An 18,267-nucleotide genomic window follows, 5' to 3' on the forward strand; every position below is an offset into this window, starting at 1 on the left:
GAGCAAATATTATTTACATCAAGAAAATGGGTCTCAAGCTAATTCAATGAATTGAACTGGGAGGAAACCTAACTTAGTTGATTGGAGATCCCATGGTCTAGGTTCAATAGGCAAACTGGCTGAGTTTGATTCAAAAGTTGAACACACAACTTATCCATTCTTATGATAAATGTGTGTTGTCTGTTGATGTTCGAGGTGTATTACACATTTAATGACATTAATATCTTGTTATTAAGAGGAATACGACAGACTATTCTTAATTAATGTCACATATATAGGAGTAAATGGGGTCGCATTTATGAGAATTGAAATGACTAAATTCTCTAAAGCTCCTGCGAAATTCGGGATTTGTTCAGGATCAAAACGAACACAACCGTATGAATTGACATGTGGCAGACATAATATGTGTGTAGCATATTGTCTCGGTTTACTGCTGTGGTGAACAATTCAAGATCTTCTACATCCACTGCGTCACCAAGTAAACCCGATATGTTTTCACTAGGGTAAGTTCAAGTTCAAAAGACACTTCTCCCGATGCATATCATGTCTATTCTCTCTTAGTTTTGATAGGCAGCCTAGTATCTACATTTGCATTCAAATGTGTGGTGTCATAAGTGAATCCATGGTGTTTGAATGAAATTTCAACTCAAATGTGGGGTAGAAGCTGCAAGGTTGGTCATGATTTTATTATGATTTCAAAAGGTTGATTAAATGTCGAACTACATAGTTTACCAAATTTTAAGGATCTTGCCAAACCGTTCCCATGTTGATCTGCTATCTGCCGAACTCTAACTCAATTATAAAAAGGAATTAATTCTATGGATTATGTTTTATATCTAGTAATTCTATATATTTAATGACAAAAAATTATGGTAGGGGAAAGGAGAATATATATACGTGTCTATCCTATTACCCATATAGCACACATGACGTGAGGTATATTATAGAAACACTAAAATATTTACAAACTAAATGATGCGTCTGTTGGAGATATGCCCTGAAAGTCAATCTTTGGAAGAAACCTTTCAGGACAATGAATGTGTGTATAGATGACTCTTATACATCCAAAGGCAAAGGTACTAATTAGGACTATCTCAATTAACGATATATGTCCTAAATAGTGAATCCATAGACAATGGATCGATGGAAGAAGTAATCTAATGATGTTAGACTACAGAGACCTTCTTCTCATAACCATCATGTCCAAAAGGTTCCTGGTCATAAGGATTGTCAGAGGGATACTGACAATGCATAGACCAGTACATACTATGTCCCCTTCAATTGGAAGGATGGAAAGTCTCATCCCATTCGTGTAGTGACACTAAGACAGGTATGTAGGTGCTCATTAAGGGAATGAGTTCACTGAACACAATCGAACGAGAGTACTTGCATGGATGTCTACTCACATGTCAAGCAAGTAACTCTAATGGTTGGAATAATGTAAGTAATCCTTTGACCTGAGACATCATAGTTGTCTTGGGGATACGTTGCTGATCATTTTGATAATGAGACGTGACCACACATCATCTTGGGTGTGTTCTATGCATTGTTGGGGTCAGTGATTTATCATCAGAGGCATGTGAATGATCAACAAGGGATCTCTAATCCTCGTTATGAGAGGATGAATACTCTAAGATATGATTCGGGAATCTTCGGCCGAAGTATCGAGCGCAATAAAGGAAAGCATTCCTATACGACTCAATTGAATCATATAACATGGAATAATCACATTAGGCGTTTGACATAATATATCCATACCCTAATAATGTGATTGAGAGTATTGTTTTAGAGAAGGATCGAATTACATTGTAATTCCAACTGAATAGGTTCTCCGAACAAATTCTACATTAGCTTGGGTAGCCATGATATATGGTTAGATGTCACTCATGGCTTGTGGGTTCTTCTAGATGATTAAATAAGTAGTCGTCAAAGAAGAAGGAGAATTAAAAGTAAGTTTTAATTCACTAAGTGATTGGATTAAATATAATCAATTGGATTGGTTCCAATCACCTCACTGCCTTGCTAATTAGAACTTAAAATGATTGTACACCGAAACACTCTTGTGGTGAGAAAACTAAAGGATGATGGAATAAATTAATTGGATTAATTAAGTGTTATGATTAATTAGAAAGTCTAAAGAAATCATAGAAGCGATGAAAGATTATTTTGGGCTTAAAGAAAAGTTCGGGTTCCTTTGGGCCCATTAAGCCCAAACCCATTGGGCTTTTATTCAAGCATATAATGACTTGAAATGATAAAAGCCCAAAGCCCAAATAACACTTAGGGGGCCGGCCAAAGAGAGAGAGAGATAGAGAGAGAGTCAAGTTGTTGACTCATTTCTTTGAGATATAAAAGGAACTTTTAGTGAAAAGTTTCATTAGGGTTTTGAGTGTTCTTTTTCACAAAAGAAGAAAAACAAAATCTCTCTCTCTACACTCAAAGGCCGGCCACCATAAGGGAGAAGTAGCTAATCATCTTCTCTCCCTTTTGGTTATTCCTCCATCCATCTCACTATACTAGTGGGTGTGGATCTTTAGAGGTCTTCAACCTTGGAGACTAAAGGAGAACCAAGGAGCACTCATTCTAGCAAGGTGGAGGAAGCAAGGAGGGAGGCTAGGCTCAAGGAGTTCCAAGAACAAAGAGCTTGGAGGTGGTCCATTATTGGTCTCAAGTCTAGATTAAGAGGTATAAAACTATACCTTCACTTTGTTCTTCAATAATTTCTTAGATGCATCAAATATGGACCTATGCTTCTTGAAAGGGATTTGCATGACTATAGCTTTGATATTATGTGATAATATGCTTCCGTTGCTTATGTATATAAATTTTGAATTGTATATGCATGCTAGTCACTAGAAATCCCACTTAAATCTTATTATTTCCCTTCAGCGTCACCAATAGAAATGAACACTATGTCATTTAGTTTACAAAATTTATTCTTCCTACCATTACCCTTAAGTTATTATCAAAGAAGAGCCAACTACTTATTGCAACTTCATGGGGATATAAAAGGATTACTATTAATTAGTCATTCTTATTCTTCGTCTGTATTTTTTCTTTGGTTACATTGGACGGTTTCGAAACCTAAACTTAGCTTTCTCCTATCTATCACTCTAATTAACTGCCCTCGAGTAACAGTGACTTGTTCCCATTTTAATGAGATTAACTAATAAGTGAGCTTTGATCACTACTCAATTCCATTTTTTTACGTCACATTGGGTGAAAATTAGGATGAAAGTTCATGTCTATATTCAAAATAGTAAATGTAAACAATCGATTTATTCATACGCTTCAGGAAATTTTTAGATATGAAAACTAATTAGAAACCAGATATAAAATATATAGTTGCTGCATGGCCTGCATGGAACACACAAGACACAAGTTTCTAACAAATCGAGGCTCAACTTCTGTAAGATAAATACACCAAATCTCTTGCTTGGAAACTTATTCAATGCTCATACTTGAAAAAGAGAAGCTTCAGAAGAATTTACGAACTTGCGTGTCGAAAACTAGAGGGTTAAGGATTGCATATGTCTTCTCTGAAAGATGATAGCTATCCCAGAATATGCATTTCAACGAATCGTTGTAGGTTCCTGGAGTGTGAAGATTACACGTAAGGCTAACCTCAATATTTCTTGTTCCACAACATCCCCTATTCGCCACTTCAAATCCTGAATCCATATATAAATCATTGTATCAATATTGTGATTAGTATGCATTATGGCATTTAGGGTTTGAGTTGAGGCTACTACAATTAATGGATAAATTGAAAAGAATGAAAGTGTTCCTCCGCCATGCTGTGAATTTGGATTATTGATCTGCTTGATTCTTGTCAAAATATGTGCTCTCAGATTCACTGCCTGACAACATACGTAATTTTCTGGTAATGGAACTTATCAACAACTTACCATATTGAGCAGGGTTTAGGATGAGGAAAAGCAATGTGTAATAGATATCAAGGTAGACAAGCCTTGCTTCTGGAAGCTTCTTATTGAAGGCATCTATTTGGGCCGAAAGCTTCGAGTTGAAGAGGATTGCTGCTTGGTTTTGAGGCTCTGAGCACTCCCTATGTATGCCTCCCCTCAATGTTCTCTGTGATGGCACACACCCGATTGCCAGCAAACTTAGTACTCCAATTCTTCTTGCTCCCAGTCCATATAGTTCCTGCAATCCCATTTCCTTATTGGTACATTTAAGAGTAGCCTCTTCATACAATCCGAATTACTTGGACACCAAGATTCAATAATATCAAATTCATTTTAGGTTACTTGAACCAAATTCAATTTTTTTGATGATATCCATGTGTGAGCTCATATATGGAACATGGAGTACCGCCATATACGACAGATTGATAATTGCTGCTCTTCTGCGGTGGCTATTCATGAGGAAGCGTTTTATTTTATTCAGGAGATTGAATTGCGGGGAGGAGATTTGAAGTTGTTCGACGTTTACCTGAAGGAAACTTGAAGCCGATTTAATCATGAGATCGGTATATGCTAGAATGTCATAGTGAGGTTTCCTCAACGGTGTAGTAAATAAGTATTTGCAATGTCATCAGTTCCTGTGCACACAATATATATGCTTTTCGATAATATAATCGCAGTTCTCTCATTCCCAATTGCTGCATTTATCCTTCTTATGTAATGTTTGAACAGGTCCAGTTGATCTGATAAAGATAGGACAGACTGAAAGAAACAGAATTAGCAGAAAAGTTAGGATGTATATAAAATGGTAAATAGTAAAAGATGGGAAGATATGTAGAGATATATATTTACCACTATTTGGGAAGAGAGGGGATCATATCCTGAACCACCTGAGGCAAAACTTACACCAGTAAGTAGGTCTTGAAGACTCAGATTTGGATCCAGATAAGGTGGCAAAATCTTCTTCACTCCAGCTGATTCAGCTGAAAATTTGTAAAGAGTTAGGGCATGTTTGGAAGTGAATATAGAATAGATAAAAGTGGTTTCAAATTAACCAAAATCGCTTATGACAAAATTTTGGTAGAAATATATAGTGTTTATGAGCAACAAAAAGTTACAATTTACAGTGTTTCCAAATGTTTTTTTTTGTTATGAAGTACATAGACTTTTATTCAAAACTTTGGTGGTGTTCTAATAAACAGGCCGTCTGTAAAAGCACTTATGAGTATAAATGCTTTCAAGATTAGTTTTTCTTAATGACCCCTTATTTTTTTTGGACCGTTTGGTTGAACCAGTAACAAAAAGTAAAAACTAGAACGATAATAGTAGCAACATGAGTAGACTAGTAGTGTGATTGATGCAGATTAATTACCAATAAAGTCTGAGGGGACTCTGCCATTGTTGAACCTTCCAGTAGGCCTCCGTTCTATGAAGTCCCTCCCATATGGCGGGAAGTTGGCTTTTACTGTAGTTTTGATATTGTTGTTGTTTCCAGGATCCACTATTGAATTACCGAAAACAATCACCGCTGGAATCTTTTTATTTTCGGGTAGTTTTACAGCAGTTCCAGATGCATAATGGAAGAGGAATAAAACTATGACGATTGAAAGAAACTTGACCGATGAATTAGATGTCTGATGAAGTACTTGGAAGAGAGAAATCATTGTGTTAAGTGGATGTAGATACACTTGTTCAAGCAAGCTTAATCTCTAGGTTTTATACTAATTAAGTCTCTCCATATAAGTAGAGGGCCACCTAAATTATTAGCTTTCCAAAGATGTATAATTTTTAGTAGTTAGATATGATTTAGTTTGATTTGATGTTTGTCTAATTTTTTCCACATTAAGGGAAAGATTTATGTATTAACTTGAGTCAAAAGTATTGCTGGATGCAACAGATGCAAAATTGCCTTTCTAAATTTGGAATTGGTCACAAAATTAAGAAGAAAGATTGGCATTGATTGCAGTACTTCATCTGAAAGGTAACTGTCATCTAATTAAGTGCCACAGAATCGAAGGATACGGCGATGTTAACTCTTTTATCAACTGGGAGTTGGGGAATTCGAACTGAGACCTTTTCTTTACAGGAATAATGGAGAAGTGTCACTAGAGTAAAGCTGGTTGGTTTGCACTTTGCAGTCACATTTGGAACCAAATTGTGCTCAGAAATCATTTGCTTTCGTATCTTCTATTTTCTAAGATATCTTTGACGTATGAATTCATATGATTGATAAACCGGTTTTCGGGTAATTAAATCAGAGGAAGATCAACTGACGTTTATAAACTTTACAAAGATATAACATCATGATTTTCCCTTGATAGTTTACATGATCAGTTTTACTAATTTCAGCAAATTTACCTTTATACTTTGTTTAAGATGAATATAATTTGATTAGTTAATTCCATGTCACATTGGGGACTAATTCAAAAGCGTGATAGAAGTTTAAAAAGTGCCAGACAACAAACAAATTGAGGCTCAAACTTCTGAAAGAGAGATACACCAAAACTGTCATGGAAATTTATTGATTGCTGATGCTTGAAAGAGAGAGAGGCCTCAGAAGAATTTTTGAACTTGCGAATCGAAAACCATTGGGGTTATTACTTCATATCCCTTCTTCGAAGGATGGTAACTGTCCCAGAATATGTATTTTGATGCATCGTTGCAGGTTCCCGGAGAGTAACGAGTACACAGAATGCTAACCTTAATATTTCCTGTTCCACAGCATCCTTGATCCATCACTTCAAATCCTGAATTCACATATAAATCATTGTATATATCAACATTAAGATTCATATGCATTGTGGCTTTTGGTTTTCGAGACACTATGACGATGATATAACTTTAAAAAAAAGTGAAAGTGTTCTCTTGTCAGACTCTGAATTTGTGCAAGTAATCTAGTTGATTCGTGTCAGGACATGAGGTCTTAGATTTGTGGTCCGGCAACATAAATATTTACCCGGTAGCATACATGAAATTGTCCTATTTCAGAAATTTACCATATTGAGTAGGGTTTCGGATAAGGGAAAGCAATGTGTTATAGACATCAAGGTAGACAAGCCTTGCTTCTGGAAGCCTCATGTTAAAGGCATCTACTTCAGGCGAGAGCTTGGAGTTGAAGAGGCTTGCTGCTTGGTTGATAGTCTCTAAGCACCCTCTGTCCCTGCCTCCACGCAGTGTTCTCTGCGACGACAAACATCCGATTGGCGGCAGACTTACTACTCCGATTCTCCTTGCTCCCAGTCCATATAGTTCCTACAGCCCCAATTTTTTTCCCACATTAATATAAATAGCAAAGTACTACGACAGATGTCACACTTCAGCCCTCATACAACTCAGAGCATCCTCTTTGTACAATTTCAATTACTTGGTACCCAAGATTCAAGAAAGAAATATTCATTTAGGTTACCTGTGGGAACCTCATTCCAGTAGTGATGATATGCATGTGTGAGCTCATCTATGGAAATTGGGATACCTACATATGTGGCAGATGGACAATTGTTGATGTTCTATGGTGGCTAGTGCTGAAGAAAGTTGTATCATTTTGTTCAAGCGATATTCTAGCTTAATCTACACTACGGGAAGGAGGATTCAAACATGAAACAGAAGGGCGAGTAGACTGCTCTTACAAACTTGACTACGTCTAGCTAGGTCTGAAATTCTGATGGATCTTAAGTTTATATGTATCTCAGGATGCACGATATTGCAAATTTAGTAGTTTATGGCTACAGTAGCGGTAATGAAGGAGCACCAAACTTAGCGGGGACATTGGCGAATGAAATTGTTTGATGTTTACCTGAAAGAAACTTGAAGCTGATTCAACCATGAGATCGGTATACGCTGAAATGTCATACCGAGGTCTCCTCAGTGGTGTTGAAAAATAAGTATTCACAATGTCATTGCTTCCTGTGCACACTATGTATATGCTTTTCGATAGTATAGTTGCAGCGCTTTCCTTTCCGACTGCTGCAGTAATCTTGTTTATATAAGTTTTGAACATGTCTATTTGATCTGATAATGATAGGACAGACTGACAGAAACATAATTAATAGAAAATAAGGACGTGTATGAAATGGTAAACAGAAAACAAGACTGATAAGTATATCAGTGCCTGCAGTGAGGCGTGACCCACAATATATATATATATATATATATATATATATGTATGTATGTATGTATGTATATGTTTGTATTTACCACTATTTTGGGAGTGAGAGGATCATATCCTGAGCCACATGAGGTAAAACTTACACCAGTAAGTAAGTCTTGAATCTTCAACTTTGGATCCAGATAAGCTGGCAATATCTTATTTACTCCAACTAATTTAGCTGAAAAAATTGTGAACAGTTCATCTTTTTTAACAGTTTGGTTGAGCCAGTAGTAAGAAGTAAAAAAAACAATGACAGTACTTGGATTTACCTATCAAGTCTGAGGGGACTCTGCCATTGCCAAATCTTCCGGTAGGTCTTTGTCCTACAAAGTCCCTCCCATATGGTGGGAAATTACATTTGACTAGAGTGCTAATATTGTTATTGTTTCCAGAATCCACTACTGAATCTCCGAAAACAATCACTGCAGGAATCTTTTCGTTGTTCGGTAGTTTTACAGCAGCCACATTGTGGTAGAAGAATAAAACTATAACGATCAGAAAAATTTTTTTGTGAGAAAATTTCGATGACGAGGGAAGAAGTTTTTGGGAGAGAAACTTCATTGTATTTTTAGTGGATGAAAAATTGAAAATACACACTGAAATGTGCATATTCAAGTTTTCATAGGTGCTTTTAAATAATTGGCTCAAAAGTTGTACTTTTTAATTTTTAGTAGTTGTTAGATAGAGTTTGGTTTAATCAATGTAGTTCGAAATTTACCTAAGGGGACATATTAATAAGGTGAGTTAGATATTAACTCCAGTCAATATAGTTGTTTCATCATCTGATGCAAGATGAAAATTTTCCTCTAGGTACTGCAACACCAACCAGGGAATTCGAAAGTGATATCCCGAGAAATATCACTAGAATAATAGCTAGTTAGTTCAATAATTCTTTGGTGTTGAGAAAGGCGTCTTCTGCAAAAAATTATTCAAGGCTGTTGTGCCTACATAAATCAGAACAAGAAAAATGGTGTTGCTTGTTTTTCCTATTTCCCTTCAATTGTGCTAAGAAATCATCTAATTCACCTTGATAATATTGCATCATGTATTTGCTTTGGTAATTAGTGTTGTAGGGGATGTTATTAAATATATCAACTGCTTAATCACTTTTTAAAACAATAAATATCCAACTGCATTTCTCCATCAGCGCTTAGTGTTGCACTGTTTTGCATCCATCTGTATGTTTTCAAAAGGTACTAATTAATAATGTATCTTAGGTTGTTGAACAAAGTTCAATAATTATAGGGCAAGTGTGTGATTTGTTTACATATTCGAAGTCTATAAGCTTATGTAAATGGAAAAACTGTCCTCAGTCGATATATTGTACAGTTCGATATATTCTTAAGTTCGAATCCCCTTTTTTGTTTAGGGGTTGATTCTGAAGCGCATAGTAGTTCTAAGCTGGATAATGAACGCAAAGATTGTGAAGACGTTATTTTTTTTTTATCAAGAAGAGTTTTTATGCTGTACGTAGCAATGAAACAGCTTTAGGGGTTGAATCTATCTGAATGTGATGATAAAGGTTGCGCCAAAAAGTGGCAGCAATATGTAACAAATAAAAACTCAAACTTCTGAGAGAGAAATACACCAAAATTGGCTTGGAAATTTATTGATTGATGATACTTGAAAGAAAGAGCGGCTTCAAAAGAATTTATGAACTTGCAAATCGAGAACCATAAGGGTGATGATTTCATATCCCTTCTCTGAAGGATGGTAGCTGTCCCAAAATATGTTCTTCAATCAGGTTCCCGGAGAGTAACGTGTACACAGAATACTAACCTCTGAGTTCCTGTCCCACAACATCCTTGATTCATCACTTCAAATCCTGAATTCATATATAAGATCATTGTATCAACATTGTGATTAATATGCATCATGCAATTCATTTTCTGAGACTATGACGATGACAAAAAATGTGAATTTAGACTATTGATCTTGTTGATTCATATTCAGAATGTTCAAGACTATGACGAAAGGCTGACCTCCTTCATGTAGCATCTAAAATTAGCAGCCAGCCTTTCGTCCTCTAAAGAGAGAAGGAAACATGTAGCAACAAAGAAGCTTACCTCCATGGATGATGGTGAGTATTCCTGATAGAAACTTTTTTTTGGCACTCTCCAAATTAGGCAATATTTTACCGAGAAAAATGGGGCCGAATAGAAAAGAATTAAGTCACATGATCACATCTATCAAATAAACTATAGACTCAAAAGGCCTGAACTCAAACCAAAATTAGGGCAAATTAGGCATATTTTGGCTCCAACACCTCTACATCTCAATTATTTCCTATGGTCGTGGTGGTTCGTCATGGAACGTTAAGTTTTGAGCCTAAAACGGGCACATGAGTTTCTAAGCTAGATCCTTGACAAATGATTATGAAGATGTTACTTATAAGCCACCCGAGGTAACACTTACACCACCAGTAAGTAGGTCTTGAACCTTCGGACTCGGATCCAGATAAGCTGGCAAAATCTTCTTCACTCCGACTGATTCAGCTAAAAATTCATAAAGAATTAACCCTCCTCGTAAATTAGGATAGTTTTTAACTCATTATAAAAAGTACGGAACAACAACAGTAGTGTGAATGCATAAATATCTCACTACTCAGAAAAAGTACTTAAAATTTGTTAGTGTTAGATTACCTATCAAGTCTGTGTGAGGGAACTTTGACATTGCTAAACCTTCTAGTAGGCCTTCTTCCTACAAATCCCTCCCATAAGTTGGAAATTGCATTTGACTACAGTGCTAATGTTGTTGTTTCCAGGATCAACTATTGAATGTCCAAAAACAATCATTGCCAGAATCTTTTCATTGTTAGGCAATTCTACAGCAGCAGCATTGCAGTGGAAGAACAAAACTATAACAAACGAAAAAAATTTGAGAGACGATTTAGATGAAGGGAGAAGTTTTTGGGAGAGAATACATTATGTAAATACACTGCATGTTCAATTTTTGATAAGTCTGTTTAAGCATTTGCATAAGTGATGTGTAGGGTAAGTTAAATATCAGCTTCAGTCAATAATTGTCACGTCAACTGAATGCAAAATCTCGATAAATTTCACTAGACTATTAACAAATTGAGGCTCAAACTTCTGAAAGCAAATACACCAAAACTAAAAGGAAATTTATTGATTGCCTATACTTGAAAGAGAGAGAGAGAGAAAGAGAGAGAGAGAGAGATTCCTCAGAAGAATTTATGAACTTGCGAATTGAAAACCAGAGGGATTATTACTTCATATCCCTTCTCTGAAGGATGGTAGCTGTCCCAGAATATGTATTTTGATGAATCGTTGCAGGTTCCCGGAGAGTAACGAGTACACAAAATGCTAACCTCAATATTTTCTGTTCCACAACATCCTTGATCCATCACTTCAAATCCTAAACCCACATATAAATCGTTGTATAAATCAACATTATGATTAATATGCATTGTTTCATTAGGTTTTCGAGACTATATGATGATAATATAACTTTAAAAAAATGAAAGTGTTCTCTTGTCAAACTCTGAATTTGCACTACTAATTTGGTTGATTTGTGCCAGAATATGGAGTCATAGATTTATGGTCTGACAACATAAATATTTACCTGGTAAGAGAACTTTACCGATAACTTACATATACGAAATTGGCCTATTTCAAAAATTTACCATATTGAGTAGGGTTTTGGATGAGGGAAAGCAATGTGTTATAGATATCAAGGTAGACAAGCCTTGCTTCTGGAAGCCTCGTATTGAAGGCATCTATTTCGGGCAAGAGCTTGGAGTTGAATAGGCTTGATGCCTAGTTGGTAGTCTCCGAGCACCCTCTTTCTCTGCCTCCACCCAGTGTTCTCTGTGACGGCAAACACCCAATTGGCCGCAGATTTACCACTCTGATTCTTTTTGCTCCCAGTTCATATAGTTCTTGCATTCCCATTTATAAAAAAAGTAATAAGTAATATGTCACACTTCAACCTTATCTGGTACAACTCAGAGCATCCTCTTCATAGAATCCCAATTACAAGGAACCCAAGATTGAATAATGAAAGATTCATTTAGGTTACTTGTGGGAACCTCATTCCAATAGTGATGAAATTCATGTGTGAGCTCATCTATGGAAATTGGGATACCGACACTATGCGGTTGATGGACAATTGTTGGTCTTCCATGGTGGCTAGTTCTGATGAAAGCTGTGTTATTTTGTTCGACCGGTATTCTAGTCTGATCTAAACTATGGGGATGGGATTCAAACTAGGGTGCAAGAGGAGCAGACTGCTCTAACAAACTTGGCTCTGTCTAGCTAGGTCTGAAATGTTGATGGATCTTAAGTTTATGGCTATAATAGTGGTAATGAATGGGCACCAAACGATTTATTTTTTTTAACGCTGGCATTGGTGAATTGCAATTGATCGATGTTACCTGAAAGAAACTTGAAGCTGATTCAACCATGAGATCGGTATATGCTGAAATGTCATACCGAGGTCTCCTTAGTGGTGTAAAATAATAGGTATGCGCAATGTCGTCACTTCCTATGTACACAATGTATATGCTTTTCGATACTATAGTTGCAGCGCCCTCCTTTCTGACTGCTACCGTAATCTTGCTTATATAATTTTTGAACATGTCTATTTGATCTGATAATGACATGACAGACTAACATAAACAGATCAATGGAAAGCAAGGATGTGTATGAAATAGTAAACAAAAAGCAAGTCTGACCCTAAATATTATATATATATATATATATATATATATATATATATATGTTTGTATTTACCACTATTTTGGGAGTGAGAGGATCATATCCTGAGCAACCTGAGGCAAAACTTACACTAGTAAGTAAGTCATGAATCTTCAGATTTGGATCCAGATAAGCTGGCAATATCTTCTTTACTCCAACTGATTCAGCTGAAAAAATTGTGAATTGTTAATCTTTTTAACAGTTTGGTTGAGCCAGTAGTAAAAAGTAAAAAAATAATGACAGTACTTAGATTTACCTATCATGTCTGAGGGGACTCTGCCATTGCTAAACCTTCCAGTAGGTCTTTTTCCTACAAAGTCCCTCTCATATGGTGCGAAATTACATTTGACTATAGTGCTAATATAGTTGTTGTTTCCAGGATCCACTACAGAATCTCCGAAAACAATCACTGCCGGAACCTTTTCGTTGTTTGGTAGGTTTACGGCCGCAACATTGTTGTAGAAGAATAAAACTATAACGATGAGAAAAATTTTGAGGGAAAATTTCAATGACGAGTGAATAAGGTTTTGGGAGAGAAACTTCATTGTATTTTAAGAGGATGAAAAATTGAAAATACACATATTCAAGTTTTCAGAGGTACTTTTTCAGTTTTAATAGTTGTTAGATAGAGTTGACCAGTTCTTGATTCGACTGGTTTGTGACATTTCCTTGTTAATTCAAGGGAATGTGTTCACTGTATTCGCAGATGTGCTACTAATTTTTATGTTGGTTTGATACCAAATATTGCGGTACGGATCTACGATCTTGTGGCTATCGTTGAATCTATAAACGATCTTCCAGTTCAAGATCCACCGTAGGAGGATTTCTTCTCTGCTGATTTGACGTGGACCAAGTTTGGCACCACTGATGATGGAGCCCGTATTCTTTCTTGTTGAAGGTATTGGTGTTCTTTTTTGTCCTAAAAATTATGGGCAATGAAGGGGTACTTTGCCCAGCAACTATGCAGCTAGACCTCAATCCAATCGGGGCTGCACATGCAATTTTGTAGTGAAGCGTTTGTATGCACGTCCATCACTTGCACTGATTATATATCATGAGAGGCGCCATGTGAACAAATCTGGTTTTGTTTGCCACAACCCACTTGACAGAGATGCGATTGGCCCTAGAGCTAATAAAATTCCATATATTTGTAATGAGATTCAACAGCAGACAATGTGCATGATCTACCTTGGCATTCCTGAAGAAAATGTGCTAGAGAAACACATTGAAGGGATTCAGCGATATTGTGGTTCGAATGCAAAGTAAATACCCTTGCTTCCCAGTATGTCCATAAACTTGGGATGATTATTAAGCGGTCTGCCATGAATTGGATCTCGATGATCAAGATGTTGAATATATGTCAACAATCCGTAATAAAATAAATATGCTAATAATAAATATATTCCAGAGACTCAACAAGATGAAATATTAATTAAGCAGAGTAATAAAAGATCGAGGCTTGTGTACCACAATGTCATTGAAACAAAAATTTCGCCCCTACTCAGTGCTTGTAGTTCTACGGACGTCTGCTTCACTAGGATTTAACGATCTAAGTCAGAAATTCCAGCACCGGAAAATTAACTTCTGGTGAATATTAATGTGGTTCTCTCAGAAAGGATGTTTATGATTGCAGGAGAAGATTTATGATTTTTTCTGTGTTCTAAATGCCATACAGATGGATGTATATATAATGTGATTATACCTGTTCGTAACAGGTATGAGGAAGGGATGCATCTGTTGGGAGACATCTGCTGAAAATGGTGTTTTTGTTTCTGCATTGTCACACTTCAGACTTCATCTGAAAAGATGAGTCTGTTGGTAAAAATAATTAATTAATTTAAATTTGAAATTAAAAATAATTAATTAATTTCGAAAATAATTAATTAATTTAATTATTAGAGCCCAAGACCCATCTTTTGACAATTAAATATATATTAATTATAATTAATTATATATTAATTACCAATTAATTAGTACACCCCAAAGCCCCACCCCAAGGGTGAGCCCAATTTTAGTCTCCAGGCCTATTACTTCAATCACTTTCTATAAAGGACAAAGCCTTATAAAGTGATAAAATCTTTTGAGAATGGCCAATGTGGGACAAAGAAATTTCTACTCAAACTACTCAAATGTCCAACACAAGCTAGCATCCGCATGTGGGTTGAACGCAGTAAAAAATCGATATTCATTTATCAAGATACTTCAAAGAAAGATCCTTTCCTTCCTGGGATTCAAACAGAGTGGCAGCTGCAACAGATGATTCGTTTTGGCCACCGCAATCTCATTGCAGTGGATTCAACATTTGGCATAAAGAGACTTAAGGTAACCAAATCATTAATGCTTTTTTTATACAAGCTTGCAAACTGACTAACCCTCAAGTAAGCTATAAGATTTCTTTCCTTATTTCTAGGTTTAGTAGGACTTGTTTCCAAGAGCATGAATAGTAATAAACGAAAAACTCTTGTGGGTAGTTATCATGTTACCATGCTGACATTTCTTTTCCATCACATATTCATCCAGATATAGAGTTCGTTTTGGAATATATGAGTTGCTGAATCATGAAATGATTTGTGAATGTATATACTCAGGGATTTTTGTTTATAGATTTAGAAAATGTGTATGGAAAGTAGATGTTTATAAATGTGTTTAAAATGGCAGTATCCTTTGTGCATGCTTTTTGTCTTTGACTCAAGATGTGTCTAAATGGATGAAAGCTCTACTTGGTCGAGCTCGTAGTGTTGAGCCCGGGATGGAAGATTAATGGTTTTTGCATTGATGATGCAGCAACTAAGATTGAACGCATCATGTTTTAATGGTCTTACAAGTTTTGCATGAAACAATCATTTGTATATTATTTCTTGTTAACAGAGATGTGGCTTTCAACAATGAGAAGTCTTCCGCTTGCAAGCCTAGAGGCTTCTTGAGCCATTGAAGCAAATCACTTCAAGATGAACGTGAAATTGTTTGATAATTCACATCTTGGAGCACTTCAGAGAGTTGACAATGGAGCTGCATTAAAGCTACTGGGTTGACCGCTATGCAGATGAATGTGATGCTTTCCAAAATGCCAATGAGGAATATATTGCTTCTACGTCATGGCACAGGGCATGCAAATTCCAGATTCCGCTGTTTCCTTAGATGATAAAGACCACCTGTTTGCTAAGGTTTAAGCCAAAAGGACAGTGGCATCATGCAGTTGGTGTGGAATCCTGGATCAGAATTTTCTTTTCCAATTGCGCGTGGTCAATGCAAGGGAACCTTTGCAAGCATGTCATCAAAATCAACATGATCTGCGAAGGTCGTCAAGGTTATCAGCCTTCCATCTCTTCTCAGTCATTCGAAGATATCATGATGAACCTATTAAATCTAGATCAGTCAATGGCCTGGACTATGCAGATGCTCAATCAACACGAAATCTTTTAGAAGTGAGTAATGCTAATGACATCCTCTCTGTGGTAAACAATCTGCCATTGCAGTGGCTTTCTAAGAAACGTAGAACCACTGTTGTAAAGCCATTGACTAATCTGACTCTTCCTTTACGCATCCAACAATCCAAAGAGCACTGCAGCAAGGAAAAAGAAACATAAGGGAAAAAGAATGTCGAGATTGAGATGATTGTTAGGGTTGGGAGAGATAGATATAAGATGCCTTAGTTTTACAGTTACGTATATTTTGACCACATTGAAAACGTTGCAGATTATAAGGGTGAATATGTTGGAGCCTTGGCTCACAAGATATGTTTTTCGAATTCGGATTTCTAATCCGTTTTTTACAAATTTGAAGGCTATAAATCCATTTCTTCTCTAATACATACCCTAAAAAAACATTAAACTGACTTTTTACAATGATAAAATAATTCCGTTTAATTTCATAATACATTACAGAACATTAAACATGTGATTAATAGAAATCGTACTGAGATTTAAAATACATGACAATGACAAGAAAAATACGTTCCTAGGTCAATTCAAATTACACCTATTTTCGTATGCGGTTGAATAATGAAAAATGTTCGTTATTGTCATTCATTTAATCACTCGATGCAATACCAAGGTTGAGAAAATACATGCGGTTATGCTAGTTTGCTAGACCAATAAGCTTACCATCTTACAGTCCAGTTCAAAATTCCCCATACTCAATACTTAAACTCCAATTAAGTGACTTAAATCTGGCTTAGTTTATACATGCAGGTTATGCTAGTTCGCTAGACCAATGTGCCTACGACATCTTACACTCCAGTTCAAAATCTTGTATGCTCAATACTTAAACTCGAGTTTGGACTGACGTAGTACTAAGTGGTTAAATTATGGGTAAATTATATAAAACTATCTCAATTATTGGGTCAATCACAGTTTCATACCCCATCTTTAAAACATTTCAATGTCATTCCTCATCTTACGAATTTGTTACAATTTCATACATTTCGTCAGTTTGTCTGTTAATTCTTCCGTTAAATAGCGACGTGACTTGAGACGAGACCCACTCTCTATTAAAAATTTAATTAAATATTAAAAATTTAATTAAATATTAAAAACTACAAAAAAAAAATTTTTTTTATTGCATGAGGGACCCACCCCTTATCCCCCTCACCCTTCTTCCCCGCTCCCGTCTTCCCCCAACCCAAACCCAAATCCCAAAAATGGCGACATGGGTTTTGTTCATTTGGTATTTTTTTCTGAGCCCTTTTAATTTTTTCAAGTATGGAGCTCGCCCCCAAGGTGGGTGTGAACTACGGCCAGATGGGCAACAACCTCCCACCACCGTCGCAATCGATGAAGCTCATCCAGTCTTTTAAGGCCAAGTGAGTTAAACTCTATGATGCCAACCCCAAAATCCTCACCACCCTCGGTAACACCGACCTCTAGGTCTCCATCATGGTCCCCAACGAGCTCAACAACAACATCTCCTCCAATCAAACGCTCGCCAACCATTAGGTCCACACCAACGTTATCCCATTTTACCCAGAGACTCTGATTCTGTACCTCCTCGTTGGAAACGAAATCCTCAGCCAACTCGATAAAAAAATATGGTATAATCTCATTCTCAAAATTCGAACATCAAATCGGGTCCCAGCACAGAGTGAAATTTCGGGTTGCTATACCCGAATAGGTTGCATGTGTACCCGATTGACTTGAACGGGAAGACGCTCTTGTCGAAGTACCCGTTATTGCTGGTGGCGATGAATAACAAGCCATATAAGGGGCCGATTTGGTGCATAGTGTTGAAGGGAGCAAATAAGAGTGCGGTGGCGTAGACTCTATCGTACGCCCACTCGCGAATAGGGCCGCGATCGCGACATTGAGGCGCGGGAGGGGAAGCGACGCAGTTGAAAAAGGTGTAGGAGCAGGAGGAGAAGCTGGAAGTGGAGGAGGGGAAGGCGAAAGCAGACGAGAAGCTGGAAGTGGAGGAGGGGAAGGCGAAAGCAGACGAGAAGCTGGAAGTGGAGGAGGCGAATGCGGGTGGGATCTGGGTTTAGGGT

General features: G+C 36.8%; 3 protein-coding genes, 1 long non-coding RNA gene and 1 pseudogene across 7 annotated transcripts; 1 reads left to right on the plus strand and 4 right to left on the minus strand.

Moving 5' to 3' along the window:
* Positions 1–3,477: 3,477 nt before the first annotated feature.
* On the minus strand, positions 3,478–4,176 carry LOC139187540 (GDSL esterase/lipase EXL3-like). Its single transcript, XM_070812760.1, has 2 exons — positions 3,909–4,176; positions 3,478–3,671 (listed from the first exon to the last, which is right to left on the minus strand). Exons 1-2 carry the CDS (start codon positions 4,174–4,176, stop codon positions 3,478–3,480), a joined length of 462 nt encoding a protein of 153 aa, XP_070668861.1.
* On the minus strand, positions 3,526–5,587 carry LOC103401082 (GDSL esterase/lipase EXL3-like). The gene is made up of 4 exons (XM_070812761.1): positions 5,296–5,587; positions 4,776–4,906; positions 4,453–4,685; positions 3,526–4,164 (listed from the first exon to the last, which is right to left on the minus strand). Exons 1-3 carry the CDS (start codon positions 5,585–5,587, stop codon positions 4,521–4,523), a joined length of 588 nt encoding a protein of 195 aa, XP_070668862.1. The 3' UTR covers positions 3,526–4,164; positions 4,453–4,520.
* Positions 5,588–6,282: 695 nt separating this feature from the next.
* Positions 6,283–7,162, minus strand: LOC139187605 (uncharacterized). The gene is made up of 2 exons (XR_011575922.1): positions 6,920–7,162; positions 6,283–6,670 (listed from the first exon to the last, which is right to left on the minus strand). It is a non-coding gene; the product is annotated as an uncharacterized lncRNA (long non-coding RNA).
* Positions 7,163–9,639: 2,477 nt separating this feature from the next.
* On the minus strand, positions 9,640–13,464 carry LOC103415939 (GDSL esterase/lipase EXL3-like). Of its 4 annotated transcripts, XM_070812767.1 has the most exons (4): positions 13,045–13,464; positions 12,825–12,955; positions 12,467–12,700; positions 10,722–11,448 (listed from the first exon to the last, which is right to left on the minus strand). In XM_070812767.1, the coding sequence occupies exons 1-4, from the start codon at positions 13,331–13,333 to the stop codon at positions 11,437–11,439; spliced, it is 666 nt and encodes a 221-aa protein (XP_070668868.1). In that variant the 5' UTR covers positions 13,334–13,464; the 3' UTR covers positions 10,722–11,436. The 4 variants fall into 4 exon arrangements, 1 of the variants encoding a protein (XP_070668868.1); XR_011575774.1 differs by lacking the exons at positions 10,722–11,448; positions 12,467–12,700 and adding an exon at positions 9,640–9,895 and having other exon boundaries at positions 12,879–12,955; XR_011575772.1 differs by lacking the exons at positions 10,722–11,448; positions 12,467–12,700 and adding an exon at positions 9,640–9,895.
* Positions 13,465–13,473: 9 nt separating this feature from the next.
* On the plus strand, positions 13,474–16,375 carry LOC103415938 (uncharacterized; annotated as a pseudogene).
* The last annotated feature ends 1,892 nt before the right edge of the window (positions 16,376–18,267 follow it).

The sequence above is a fragment of the Malus domestica genome, chromosome 15, assembly GCF_042453785.1.
Source record: "Malus domestica chromosome 15, GDT2T_hap1".
NCBI lineage: Eukaryota > Viridiplantae > Streptophyta > Magnoliopsida > Rosales > Rosaceae > Malus > Malus domestica.

Excerpts from the sequence above, each read along its gene's own strand:
- LOC139187540 (XM_070812760.1), bottom strand. The coding sequence starts at position 4,176 with ATGGGATTGCAGGAACTATATGGACTGGGAGCAAGAAGAATTGGAGTA. Across the intron at positions 3,672-3,908 it reads CCTAAACCCTGCTCAATATG|GATTTGAAGTGGCGAATAGG; the intron begins GTAAGTTGTTGA and ends ATATGGATTCAG.
- LOC103401082 (XM_070812761.1), bottom strand. The coding sequence starts at position 5,587 with ATGATTTCTCTCTTCCAAGTACTTCATCAGACATCTAATTCATCGGTC. Across the intron at positions 4,907-5,295 it reads AGTCCCCTCAGACTTTATTG|CTGAATCAGCTGGAGTGAAG; the intron begins GTAATTAATCTG and ends ACAAATTTTCAG. Across the intron at positions 4,686-4,775 it reads CCCTCTCTTCCCAAATAGTG|TCTGTCCTATCTTTATCAGA; the intron begins GTAAATATATAT and ends TGTTTCTTTCAG.
- LOC103415939 (XM_070812767.1), bottom strand. The coding sequence starts at position 13,333 with ATGAAGTTTCTCTCCCAAAACCTTATTCACTCGTCATTGAAATTTTCC. Across the intron at positions 12,956-13,044 it reads AGTCCCCTCAGACATGATAG|CTGAATCAGTTGGAGTAAAG; the intron begins GTAAATCTAAGT and ends CAATTTTTTCAG. Across the intron at positions 12,701-12,824 it reads CTCTCACTCCCAAAATAGTG|TCTGTCATGTCATTATCAGA; the intron begins GTAAATACAAAC and ends TGTTTATGTTAG.